This window comes from Ahaetulla prasina, chromosome 6 (assembly GCF_028640845.1).
Source record: "Ahaetulla prasina isolate Xishuangbanna chromosome 6, ASM2864084v1, whole genome shotgun sequence".
Classification (NCBI taxonomy): domain Eukaryota; kingdom Metazoa; phylum Chordata; class Lepidosauria; order Squamata; family Colubridae; genus Ahaetulla; species Ahaetulla prasina.
Genome location: NC_080544.1, coordinates 94583387 through 94597154, shown reverse-complemented (window position 1 = coordinate 94597154; position 13768 = coordinate 94583387). Strand labels below are relative to the sequence as shown.

The window sequence follows — 13768 nt, the reverse complement described above, 5'->3', positions numbered from 1 at the left end:
TTTGAATCAGTCATTGAAATGGATGATTGATTTGTTAATTCAATCTTTCTCCAGATTGGGTAGGTGATGCAAACCTGAGCTTGAGTGCATCACATACCCCTCAGCCTAAAATTTAGGATTTACAGCACTTGAAATCCATGTCAGTAGATACCGCCTTCTGTTGCTACACTGGTTCCAAATTTGTTTCTGGGTCCCAGTGAAAATTCTGCCTATCATATTTAAAACCTTCATAGCTTGGAAACTGAATAACTTTAAGAACATCGTTCCTACCCAGATTTGACTTGATCCATGCATTTCTTGGGTTCCCCCATCCTGCCAGAGATGAGGCATGGGGGGCCTACTTTTTCAGTAACATCCTGTGCTCTTTGGATACCCAACAAAGATGAGGAATGCCCTCCAGCTTCTGGCCTTCAAGAAGGATTGGAGAACTCTTTGGATATACTATAGAATTAGATAAATGGCAAAACTCAACAAAATCTCTACAAAATGTTTTATAGGTCAGGGGTCTCCAACCTTAGTAACTTTAAGGTTGATGGACTTCAACTCCCAGAGTTTCTCAGCCAGCTTTGCTGGCTGAGGAACTCTGGGAGTTGAAGTCCACCAACCTTAAAGTTACTAAGGTTGGAGACCCCTGTTACAGGTGGCATTTGCCTCCAGCAAGAATGGCAAAAATGTTCCAAAATTATCTCCCAGATGCTGGAAATGCGAACAGATACCGGGTTCTTACTATCATGCGGTAGACTTGCCCTATGGCAAAAAAATATTGGTTAAAAATAAAAATGTGGCTAGAAGAAATGATAAAACAACAAATAGAACTAAATGTTCTTGTTGGGTATTCTACCGGAGAAATACAATAAAAGAAATATTATTTAATTTTACATGTGGTAACAGCAATCAGAATTGTGTATGCATGAAACTGGAAAAATGAAAATATGCCTATAGTAATAAAGAAAATACTAGAATGTGCTGAAATGGATAGATTAACATTGAAAATTAAGGATGAGGAAACAGAATATTTTTTAATTTGGGAATTTTTCTATCAATGGCTAGAAAATAGAAGCAGAAGTTAGAAATTTAGAATCAAGGAGGATATGTAAGTAAAATTGAAGTAAATCTGCAATTAAATAATGAATATTGAATAATGAGGATAAGTAAACATGATTAATAGACTTGGACGATAATGGTGACAAATGTAATGGTTATATGATGTTTAAAATGCTTGATATTATTAACTAATAGATAAAACTGAATAGAGCATTTAATTAAATAACAGAAAATGTTTAATAAGGAAACGTGAAGAATATGATGAATAGATTTTGAGAATAATAGTGATAGCTACTGTATGTATAAGAGTTATTATTTGTATTTAAAAGAGATTATACTCAGTCAGTAACTGCCATTGTGGATGTAGTAATTTTATATATAACAAAGAAAATTGTATAATAAAAAATAATATTAAACAAAAGATGGATTGGAGAACTCTTCAGAATGTGGGCACTGTGATATTAAGGCTGTCTTATGTTCAGTAGTTAGGTTTTGTTCAGTCATGTGTGACTTTTTACGACCCCATGAACCATAAACACACTAGGCCCCATTATCCTTCACTTTCTCCCTGAGTTTGCCTAAATTCATGTTCATTGTGTCAATGACACTATCTAGCCATCTCATCCTCTGCCGTCCCCTTCTCCTTTTGCCTTCAATCTTTCCCAACATCGGGGTCTTTTCCAATGAATCCTCTCGTCTCATTAGGTGGCCAAAGTATTTGAGCTTCAGGAGTTAAGTTAAACTATTTAAATTATTGTTTTATTGGGATTGTTTAAGTTATAAACCATCATGGGTTGTTGTTCTTTTTACAAGTAATTGCTTGCGTAATTAAATTTAGGAAGCAGCCAGACTAAGGTAGGTACATTAGAAGCACATTAGATCAGGAGAGGGACATGAAGAAACAACAAAATTAATAGCAAGCAACAATGGTCGTATTGCTCTACGAAGAGAAAAATCCAGTAGCTATAGTTATACGATACATTAATCCAGAACAAACAGTATTCCTCAAAGAAGATTGGTGTTTTAATTCAGTTCAGTTTGTTTATTGATCAGTCATTCGTCCATATCAAGTAGTTGTAAAAACAATAAAAAACAAAGTAGGACATATTGACAACATATTATTGCCCTGCAGTTAACCCCAATCTGTTCTATGGGTCCACCCTCTTTTGATATAAAAACATACCCCCACCCCCCAGCTATGTGCAAGTGCATTCCCTGCAAAATATGTAATAATTTATTTTTGGTGTCCGAGTATTTCTTGGATTTTAATGACCTAAGCAGGGGAAACAATGTATTATGAATACGTCCTACTTTTCTTTGTATTGTTTTTATAGCTTTTCAATATGGTCAAATGATTAATCAATAAACAAATGGCCTTGGGTATTGCTTTATGTGGCTATGACTCTTTATATCAATGCAGGACCTTTGATTGCCTCTCTACAGCAATCTTCATCTTCAAACAGATGCCTACTGTCACACCCTTTCCTTTCCTTTCTTTTTTTTATGAAAGAGCAGTGGATAATGAGCACAAGACTATTGATTGATTTGCCCAGATTAGCAAAATGATCCAGCCTCCTCTTTCCCATCTGCCAGTAAAGGAAGATTTTAAACAGGCCCTAATGGGTAGCTTAGATCCCTAGCTGAGACGAAAGCTAACTAAGCAAAAAAGATGTAAAATGTTGCCAGTATGTCTACTACTGTGAATTAAGGAAATGTGGCCCATAAAACGTAAGAGGTGCACCTGAGGCTGGCAAAAGACAGAATAGATAGAGCAGGGGTCTCCAACCTTGGTCCCTTTAAGACTTGTGGACTTCAACTCCCAGAGTTCCTCAGCCAGCATTGAAATCCACAAGTCTTAAAGGGACCAAGGTTGGAGACCCCCTGGCATAGAGCAGTTCCTCCTCAACGCATTATAAGCAAACCCAGTCAGATTATGTTGACATTTGAAGCAGAAAATGCCAGAACATGTTCACCCTGATTCATTGCAGTTAATTTGCTGCCTTTCCATGATAAAGATCCCTTTTTTTCCCCAGTATGCAAAAACTAGAAAATTCCTGTAAAGGGGGGGGGAAAGTGTTATCATTAGGATTTGCATACATTTTGCACTGCAGAGAATCCAATAAACTACTTTTTGTCAACAAAGAAAGAAGTAACGGTTTGGTTTTGGGCTCCCCCTTAAGCAACCCAAGTTTACATCCAGTTGAGCAACGGAGCAGTAGATTTTCTTGCAGTCTTAATGCAGTGGTTTACTCAAAAGTTACTTATCTGATTATAGTGCAGCTTTAGGGCTAAGCTTTTACATTCCAAGGTATCCAGAAGGATTCCATGAATTATGACAACAGGTGTGGCATACAGGTGTTGGAGTGCAGCTCACATTAACCAGAAATGTTGGTTAGAACCAGACAAAGTTCAGGAATAATTGAAGCCAGAAATTTTTAATCAGTGGTGAAATGTAAAATTTGTTACTACCGGTTCTGTGGGCATAGCTTGGGGGGGGGGGCTGAAGAGGTTGTAGAAAACATGCTTTTAAAAGGCTCCTCTGACGATCCCAGCTGAGTTGTCTGATCATCAGAGGCTTTTCTTTTCTTTTAAAAGCATTTTTTTTGCCATAACATATTCCCCGTTTAATTTTTACCACAATGCTATTGTCGCCTTTTCTGCCTCAGATTCCATACTGAACCAAAACTGATACAAAAAGCCCAAATAAGTGGTTTCATGAAATCCTGAATTTGAAAGTAAACATTTGTTCTAGAAAACAGCTCATGAAAACAATATTTTATTTTATTTATTTTTGTATAAAATTTATATAGCCTTCCATCTCACCAGATCAACTATTAGTTATCAAATGAAGTAAGATCTAACATTTTCTTATATGTATTGTATTTCAGAGGTTGTTTTTTTTTATTACTGTGGATCCTAATTGATGATTGGGTAGATTATGGTAGAGTTTGAAACAGAGGATTGTTTGCATCCATTTATGATGCAAACTGTGGGGCATCGTGAGCTATTTTAAAATAGATATTTATTTATCCCTTGCATTTGCAACTCTGCCAATGCTCTGTCTTTACAGGCTCTGCAAACATCAATGACAGAAGCATGTTGGGGAAAAGAGACAGTGAAATGGCTGTCATTGTGGAGGATACCGACATGGTTGCTTCAGTGATGGATGGGGAAGATTACAAAGCAGGAAGATTTGCCCAGTCTCTTCGCCTTCAGTGCTTTAGGTACCACAGCTGACAAAACGGCTTCGAGAAAAGTCGGAGTAAAACCAATCTACAAAGGATTTTACAGTCATTTGATTGCCTTAGCATCCACAGAATAGACAATCCTGTGTTTGTCTATTCGGCTAGGTCTTCTATTTCAGGGGTGTCAAACTCAAGAACCGGGAGTTGTATTCAGCCTGTGGCAGGGGTGAAATCTAAAAATTTTCCCTACCGGTTCTGTGGGCGTGGCTTAATTGGTGGGTGTGGCTTGGTGGTCAGATGGCTTGGTGGGCGTGGCCAATAACAATAAATAATAAAAATAATAAAGTATAAAAAAACAATAAGAGGTACCAAAAACCAACTTTCATATTTTACACACATACAACACAACACAACACAACTGACTCACATACAATGTAAAAGCAGCTGCACTTCACACTTCACATAGCCACAAAAAGCTCAAAAACCAACTTTCACACTTTACACACACACAACTAACACACACACACACACACACTATGCCACATACAGCTTTCTGAGATTTTGTGTGTTTGTGTAGTTAGAGTGAAACACTACAGAAACACACCAAACCTCAGAAAGCTGCACAAATATTTTATTTTATTTTATTGTGGACTTCAAATCCCAGAGTTCCACAGCAAAGCCAGCCAGTTGATCACCGAGAAAATAGATTAGCTGAGCGATTGATTCTGTCTGGGCTGAAACTGAAACTGCTTTCAGGCTGTGGCCATGCGTTCATCAGTAATCAGGTAAGTGCCTTAGAATCTCTACTTTTACTTGTAGAAAACATGTTTTCTACAAGTAAGAGTACAAGTAAGGTTCTGCTGTTTTTTACTTTTAAAGGCCTGTTTCTGCTGAAGCAAAACTGGCTGTTAAAAGTAAAAAAAAAACCACCTCTGCAGATGGTGCCGCTCAGCAGAGGCAGGGGGGGCGGGGCCAGGGATTTTTGCTACCGGTCCTCCGAACCAGCAGCCGCCTTTCACCCTGGCCTGTGAGGTACTTAAATCTAGCCCATAGGGCTGCCCTGGAAACTGCAAAGGACTGGCCCATGGTGCTTCTAATAGCAAAAACAGAGCTTGGAAGGGCCACATGCAGCCCTCCCGAGCTCTGTTTTCACTGGCAGAGGGTCACAGGAGGTCATGGCAGCCGAAAACGGAGCTCGGGAGCCCATTTACGCTGGCAGAGCGCTCAGGCCACCACAGGCACTCTAAACACAAGTGACGTCGAGCTGGCCATGCCCACCCTGGCCACACCAACCCTGGCCCCCTGAGGTCAAACACAACCCTGATGCAGCCCTCAATGAAATTGAGTTTGACACCCCTGTTCTATTTAGTTCAGCGGGGTCTGTTCTCATTTGTAGGTATATGTATTAAGCTAGTCCAAAAAGCAACTGGACTTTCTTGTTTATTTTTGTGTGAAAACATTTCAATTCTTATCCAAGTAGCGTCTTCAGTTCAGATCTTTTGGGACAACCATGACCTGAATAATTGAGAATCTCCGTAGATAATGTATTAAGGTGGCCCTCAACTTACAACCATTTGTTTAGTGACCATTGAAGGTTTCAACAGCACTGAAAAAAATGACTTACAACTAGCCCTGACACTGATGACCGTTGCAGCATCCCAATTGATCAAAATTTGAGGTTTGGAACTCAGCATGTATTTACAACAGCTGGACAAGATAAACTCATCTGTCCTGAGAAAGGGAGCATTCTACCCATTAAACCATAACCTGGATGAATGGTTTAACCTTTCATCTTTCCATTTTACAACATCACATCATTTATTCAACTTCAGAGTCACTTTGTAGTAAATATAGCCTGGCTTCTCCCTATTTTGAGGGGGAGAGGTTTAATTGTCTTTATAATAATTGCCTGCTTGTTCAAAGTTCTTCCTTTGAAAAAATTGTTCAGAATTAAAGCCGCCACTGTCAGAGTGGGAAAGATAATTAGCAGACCTTCTTAATTTGCCCCTGCTATCTAACTGGACAGATAAGCAGCAGAGTAGCTGCCACAAAAATCCCGGCCTTTTTCCACCGCCTACTGTGAATGTCAAGTCAAGAAAGCTGCAGGCATTTGCAGAAGGCAGGTTGAGAAAGCAAACTAGGAAAGGTGCATTGCAACACAAACACCAATTCATTTGTATTGTATGAGCTATGAAAGGAGCCAGTTTGGTCTAGTGGTTCATGTAGCAGGCTACAAACCAGGAGACTGTGAGTTCTAGTCCCTCCTTAGACATGAAAGCTAGCTGGTGACCTTGAGCAGTCAGTCCCCCTCAGTTCAACCCATCTCACAAGGTGGTTGTTGTGGGGAAAATAGGAGGAGGAAGGAGTATTATGTATCTATGGAGATTCTGAATCATTCAGGTCATGGTTGTCCCAAAAGTGTTGTTCAAAAGGCAACTGGACTTTCTTGGGTTTTTTTTCTTTGAAAAATGTTGCTTCACATCCAAGAGGCTTCTTGGATGAGATAAGTGGAATGTTTTCAAGGAAAAAGCCACGAAATTCCAGTTGCCTTTTAAAAAGCACCTATGGGAATATTATGCATGGTTGTAATCTTTATAAAAATAATAAAGGCAGGATTAAAAAAATTAAATACACAAATAAGCAAGAGATGGAGCTTACCTCATCATGTACATTTTGCCCCTTGGGGAAGATATAGACAAGCTGTTGAAACCTGCGAAGAAGTTTTAAAACAAAGCAGCCAAACTTTGGGTTGATAATGACGCACCATTCTTTGTTTGCCTTCTGTTGGAGCAATGTTCTTGTGTTTTATTAGTACCCCATGGGGTTGTATTTATCTTCCTGATTTCACAGTGGTTATTGTTGACCTCATCTACGAGTTTAATTGTCTGTACTTTCCTTTCTTTTTCTTCTCCTTTTCCTTTTCTTTTTCTTCTCCCATTCTTCAGGGTTGTTCTTGGCAGCTCAATAGATCTGAATGATATCCAAGATCCTATAAGTGACAAATTCTTTAAAGAAGTGTGGGTTGCAACAGCAGCACGTAACGCCACTATTTTTGAGAAGGTGAAGTATGGGCTTCTGTTTCACACAGTATCGTATGACTTATGAAGTATTGTACGTAAGGTAAAACTTGCCTTCAGAAGTTGTGGGTGCTCTATCACTGGAAACTTTTAAGGAGAGACTGGACAGACACTGGTTTGGAATGGTAGGGTATGAGGCAGGGGTGAAATGCTCCAAAGTCTGCTACTGGTTCGCTTCACTACTTGTTTGTTTTGCGCGCGTGGTGTGCACCAAATGTGTGCTTTGCACGCAGGCACACTGCAGGCGCTATTGCACAGCACTAAAAAATGAAGATTAAGCAGGCTTTTCTGTTCAAATTGAAGTGAAGAAAGAAGAAACAACAAAATGATGGAGCCAGGAAGAAAACGCCGAGACATCACACGGAAGGATTTGCTGATGTTTTAAATGTATGTTTGTCTATAAAATAAAAAACTTTATTTAAAAAAAGAAGGATTTTCTAAGGTAAGTAGAACAGCGATGGGGGGAACAGCTGTGCCACATGATTTAGATTCGCTGGAAAGCAGGATTTCCTGCTTTCTAGTGAATACAAGTTGCGCAGCACGGCTGATCGTCAGAAATACCTATTTGTCCAAACTGGAAGCATTTTTTACTACCGGTTCTGGCGAACCGATCTGAACCGGTAGCATTTCATCCCTAGTATGGGCTTGAGCGGGAGGTTGGACTAGGAGACCTCCAACTCTGTTATTCTGAATAGGACTGTCCAATTCTTAGAAGTCACCCAACCTTGCTTTAATAAATCCCTGACCAGCGCTATGTTTACGCTTCTACACAACTCACACCAACCTTTGGAATCAGATCCAAAAGCATTTCACATCCATATTAGAATTTTTTTTTTATTTAGGGATCAGAGATGTGGTATTGCTAGGAATGCCCATGCAACAACACTTAAAGGTGACCCCAGAACTTTAGAACTGAATATAACTTTTAAAAAAATCAACCAACTGAAAGTTTGCAAGATCACCCACGTTGCTAAATGTTTGTGTTCTCATGAGGTTTTAGGCAAGAATGCATGCCATTTTGGTGTTCTTCTGCAACATGCCTTAGTTATGAAAGCCTTGACATTTGTGAACTTCGGCATTCTGAAAGATTTTTGTCGGTTTTAAAAATATTCTTGTTTACTTTTTTACAACCCAGCATCTGTCCAAAAGATGCTTTTTCAAAAGCAACTGGACTTTCTTTGTTTTTCCTGGAAAATGTTTCACTTCTCATCAGAAGCTTCTTGGAGGAGAAGCGAAATGTCCTCAAGCTAAAACAAGAAAGTCAAGTTGCCTCTTGAAACAGCACCTCTGGGACAACCATGACCTGGATGACTGAGAATCTCCATAGACAATCCCAACACCTGAAAACCTGCCTATTTTTATCCTAGGTGTATGGTTAATGATTGGCTTATATCTATAGCATGATCCCAAAACCCTTGACCAGAATAACAATCCTTAAGCCATAGATCCAAAGAAGCACTGCCTCACCTATCTACAGGTAGTCCTTGACTGACAACCATTTGCTTTTTTTTTGCATTTATATCCTGCCCTTCTCTGAAGACTCAGGGCGGCTTACACTATGTTAGCAATAGTCTTCATTCTATTTGTATATTTATATACAAAGTCAACTTATTGCCCCCAACAATCTGGGTCCTCATTTTACCTACCTTATAAAGGATGGAAGGCTGAGTCAACCTTGGGCCTGGTGGGACTAGAACCTGCAGTAATTGCAGGCAGCTGCTGTTAATAACAGACTGCATTAGCAGTCTGAGCCACAGATGCCATAGTCTGAGCCACAGAGGCCACAGTGACCGCTCAGAGTTACAACAGCACTGAAAAAAGTGACTTATAACCGGTTTTCACACTTACAACCACTGCAACATCCCCATGGTCATGTGATCAAAATTCAGGCACTTGGCATGTATGTATCATAGTTGCACTGTCCTGGGATCACATGATCACCATTCATGATTTTTCCAGCTGGCTTCCAACAAGCAAAATCAATGGGGAAAACCAGATTTGCTTAACGGCTGCATGATTCACTTACCAATGGCAGTGATTAGCTTAACAGCTGTGTTATAATATAAGGCACTATTCACTTAACAACTGCCTTGCTTAGGAACAGAAATCTTGGGCTCAATTCTGGTCATAAGTCGAGGACTACCTGTATATTTATAATTGTACAGCTTTGCTTTCAAGTGCTTGTGAATAATTTTCTTCTTAAGTGAAAGAGGGCTGGAATGGTTTAAGGTCCTAACATCAACCAGAATGTAAATGTAAGCATATTCCAAAAACTCAAAGGGGACAAAAATCAGTGTCTTGGAGATTCTGAAAATCCTTTGTTAAAGTTCTAAAATTCAACGAGCAGAGGTAACATGACTAAACAAGTGGGCAAGTTTCTAGCACAGACATGTTCTTAAAGAGAGAGATCTGTTCTCACATCTTTTTCTTCACTCTTCCTCTTCTCATTTAGGTTTTCCGATGTCTTCCCAGCGATGAAGTCAATAACTTAACTCACCTGCGGGATTTCATCAGTAAACCAAAACCTGCATGCGAGAATCCCACTAAAGCAGCTGAAGAACTGAAGAAAATCCATGGCTTTCTAGTCCAGTTCCCCTTTCGCTTTCTGGATGAAGAGAATTTGCTTCCCTCTGTTGGAACAAAAGAATCCATGGTGCCCATGGAGACGTGGACTTAAAGAGAAGTCACTTGAATTTTTGTTTCTTAGTAAACAAGATGCAGATCTGGTTTGGCTTCTGTTTTCACAAGAACCTGTTGTCATAAGAAGGAAAAGCTGTACCAATCCAAAAGTGCCTTTTGATGGTAGGGTTTTAGAGAAAATAACAGCAGACTAGAGGCAGGGTTGGAAATAGCAGATGATTGATAAATTATGTTCTCAATGATAGCAGGGCCATCCAAGCAACCTGGGAAGACGATAATGAAAGATACTTTCTCTAAAAGTCTACAATCATATGTCAAGACACTTTCCATATTCCATGCATGCTTACCCTGCATGTTTGGTTATCTCAAACAAAATCTACAAAATCTTCGTTATGAGTAACTCGGATATCTGCTTATACTAGCCATTTTTTATTCTGGACAAAAATTGGAAAACTCTGTAACTTAGGTTACTGCTTGTAGAAATTACCTTTCCAGGCAAAGTGACCTGCAACTACAGTATCTACTTTAGAAGAAATCCACACATAACAGTGACAATGCCGTCATTCTTTTGTAGGCTCTTAGTGTTGTTTATGTCTTTGGAACTCTGGAACTTGTTAAGATAGAGTATTTCTTTATAATTCCTTTTTAAATTCTGCGAATAGTATAGCAACTACTGAGAAACACTGCCCCTTTGGGCTTAACTGTGATCTTTCTGGAGTAGGTTATAGAGGTTTTGCATAGATGTTTTTTTTTCCAGTGCAGCATTTAGCAGGAGAAATAATTGGTCCTGCGTGTGTCATGTTGGAACAGTATGTGTTGAAGATTTCTGAAGCAGTACTGGTAAGCTGACAGATTTGTTTTGTGTCCTTAATGGCCGAAAAAAGTGTCTTTATGTAATGATTTAGCAAAAATCTCTTTATTCTCTTCAAGAGGGACCAATTAGTTCTTCCCTTCCTGCTCAGAAACACATGGCCAAAGAATTCCTTCTTGTATGCATATGGTTCAGTGTTCCAATATTTGAGAACAAAGACAAGGGGGGTCAACCTATTTTCCCAAGCACCAGAAGGCAAAACAAGAAACAATGGAGAGAAATTAATCAAGGAGAGAGGCAACCTAGACTTAAGGAGAAATTTCCTAATAGTGAGAACAATTAACCAGTGGAACGGCTTGCCTTCAGAGGTTGTGGTATTCCATCACTGGAGTCTTTTAAAAAGAGACAACCTCTTGTCTGGAATGGTATGGGGTCTCCTGCTTGAGCAGCAGGTTGGACAGCAGACCTCCAAGTTCCCTTCCAACTCTGTTATTCTATTTTTACTTCCAAACAATCTATGAAATCCTATGGTAGAGGCTACTCAACATAAGTTGTTTCATTATAGATTGGTCAGCGCTGTGCTTATGAGATTCTTCCCACCATCACCCCACAATAGATGGATGTAGAGAAAAGAAACATTTTACTGGACTCTAAATTCTAGTCTTCGAGTTATTCAACCCCTGGCATTTCAAAGTCAAAGAGATTAAGGTCTTTACCAGAAATCCCAAGGCGGTTTTTTCAAATCCAATGCCCTTCTGTGTTGGGTTCTGATTCCCTTCATCTCCAACCAGCACGGCCAATCAAAATAAACAAACCCGAGCTTAATGAGATATAAATTATTCTCCTGTTTCCAAGTTCCTGTTTCTTAGAAAGTACGTGAGAAACATATCTTGTATTAAAAAGATAGCAGCATTTAAGTAAGGAGAGCTCCTCTTTAAGGGAGATGAGTGGTTTGGAAATGGAAAACCTAAATAAATAAATTTTAAAAAGTAAACAAATTAGGCTGACTTATCAGAATTTGAGGTAGGCAGGAAAACCGTAGTAAAACTTCATCCACTTTCTCCAGATCCTATCTTGCAAAAAGTTGTCTGAAGCCTTATATTGTGATATAAGAGCAAGACCACACAGTTGCACTGTATATCCTGACTAATTTGGGACCATACATTAACTTCTGGTATTATCTTCCTATGGGTTACAGATAGTCCTCAGTTAACAGCCACTCACTCAGCAACCACTTGAAGTTATGACGATGCTGAATGAGTGATGCTTACAACTGGTCCTTGAAGTTCAAGCTGTTGCAGCACTCTGGCAGTCACATGATTGCCATCTGGGCACTTGGCAATCATCTTGCACTTTGTAATGATTGCAGCATCCTACAGTGATATGATCACCATTTGCAAACTTCCCTGCCAGCAATCTCAATGGGAAAACTGGCAGGGAGGATTTTAATTCTCCCAGGTAGGTAGTTCACACACTCCCCTACCCAATAGCAGGCCACCCCTGGCTCTGCTGTGCTCATGCAGTGCCTCGTGAGCGATTTGAGCTTCCTTCCTTGCCCAGAAGCCGGTACCTCTGCAGGGCTTGTACCATATCTTGTTGGCCACCCACACAACCTCCTCACCCAGCAGCCACTTACCATATTTTTCGGAGTATAAGACGCACCTTTTTCCCACCTAAAAGGGGGTGAAAATTTGGGTGCGTCTTATACACCAAATGTAGCCCCGCCTACCCACTGGCCCCCACCCTTTGGCCTCTGCCTCCGAGCAATTTACCTCCTTGCAGCAAGCAGCAAAAAGAAACAGCCCATTTCAGCTTCAGCACAGCCTAATTAGCACAAGTTGATTGTCCCTTGGATCGGCCTCCCGACTCTCAGCTGTTTCAGGCTGCAGGGATTCCCATTGCCTATTGCTGCACAGGCTTTTTTTTTTCTTGTGCTAATCAAGCTATGCTGAAAATGCAAGTAAAGCAGGCTGTTTGCTGCAACGAGGCAAAAAGGCAGAGGCAGATTTCTTTTTCTTGTTTTCCTCACCAAAAAAGATAGGTGCGTCTTTTAGTCTGGTGCATCTTATACTCCGAAAAATATGGTAGCTGCCTAACTGCTTGAGAACCACCTGGGACCATTTACCTAGACAGTAATCTTGGATTCAGTCTAATTGGATTTTGATTTCTCTATCTGAGGATCTCTCAAATGTTCTGTGTTTCATCTTCTAGCATGAGTGATATTTCAGATCTTGTTGAACTATAAAGACTAGTAGCATGGCCAGAGTCTTTGGACTGTGTACGTTTGCCCCAAATATGATCGGTGTAATGCAGCACGCTTAACTTATTTAACTTATTTTTTTAGTTGCATAGCACATGTAGATTTAAAAAGGTTGGGTTTTCGCTATGTGTTAAGCAACAAAAAATATTTAACTAAGATTAAAGCTGGCCAAGCTTAGCATGCTGTGTGAATGAAACCAGCCTTTAATTTAACTAGTTAGGTATATCTTGTAAAAAGCCCATGAATTATTTCTGGTCTAGACTGTGTTTATTTCATCTTCTATCATGAATGACATTTCAGATCTTGCAAAACTACAACTGCCAGCATGGTCAAGATGCCGGGAGTTGTAGTTTATCAATCACTGGAGAGTATTTACTTTGTATTCCTTGGCTTTTAAAAGTCTGTGACAAGGGTTTTATAGTCTCTCCCATAAAACATAACTGGCCCTTCCATGTTCAGTTTAAGACCTGTTGGCTACATTGCAGAAGCAACTTAATAAGGCGTAGAACATTGCGGAGCAAATGAGAACCAATATTTGTCATGGGCAGACCAACTGTCCAGCTTAATTGTTAGCATGCTTGGTGCTTCATGTCCTAATTAATAATAAAGGTGGAAATCATAATCATCGTTTAAAACGAGATATTATATTGTGCTTTCAATAATTCTTGCAGCACAAGAAGCCTAAATAATTGTAACTCTGTAGTCTTTTGTACATTGTTCATTAAATGTATATCTTACCTTTTCTTAAGTA

At 39.6% G+C, this 13768-nt stretch overlaps 1 protein-coding gene across 1 annotated transcript in view; it reads left to right on the top strand.

The window, feature by feature from the left end:
• The window catches only part of PLD1 (phospholipase D1), a 132557-nt gene extending 119831 nt beyond the window's left edge, over window positions 1-12726 (top strand). The window contains exons 24-26 of the mRNA XM_058189149.1: window positions 4115-4268; window positions 7175-7289; window positions 9759-12726. Coding sequence (XP_058045132.1) covers window positions 4115-4268; window positions 7175-7289; window positions 9759-9983 — 494 coding nt within the window. The 3' untranslated portion in view covers window positions 9984-12726. The remainder of the gene's footprint in view (window positions 1-4114; window positions 4269-7174; window positions 7290-9758) is intronic.
• The last annotated feature ends 1042 nt before the right edge of the window (window positions 12727-13768 follow it).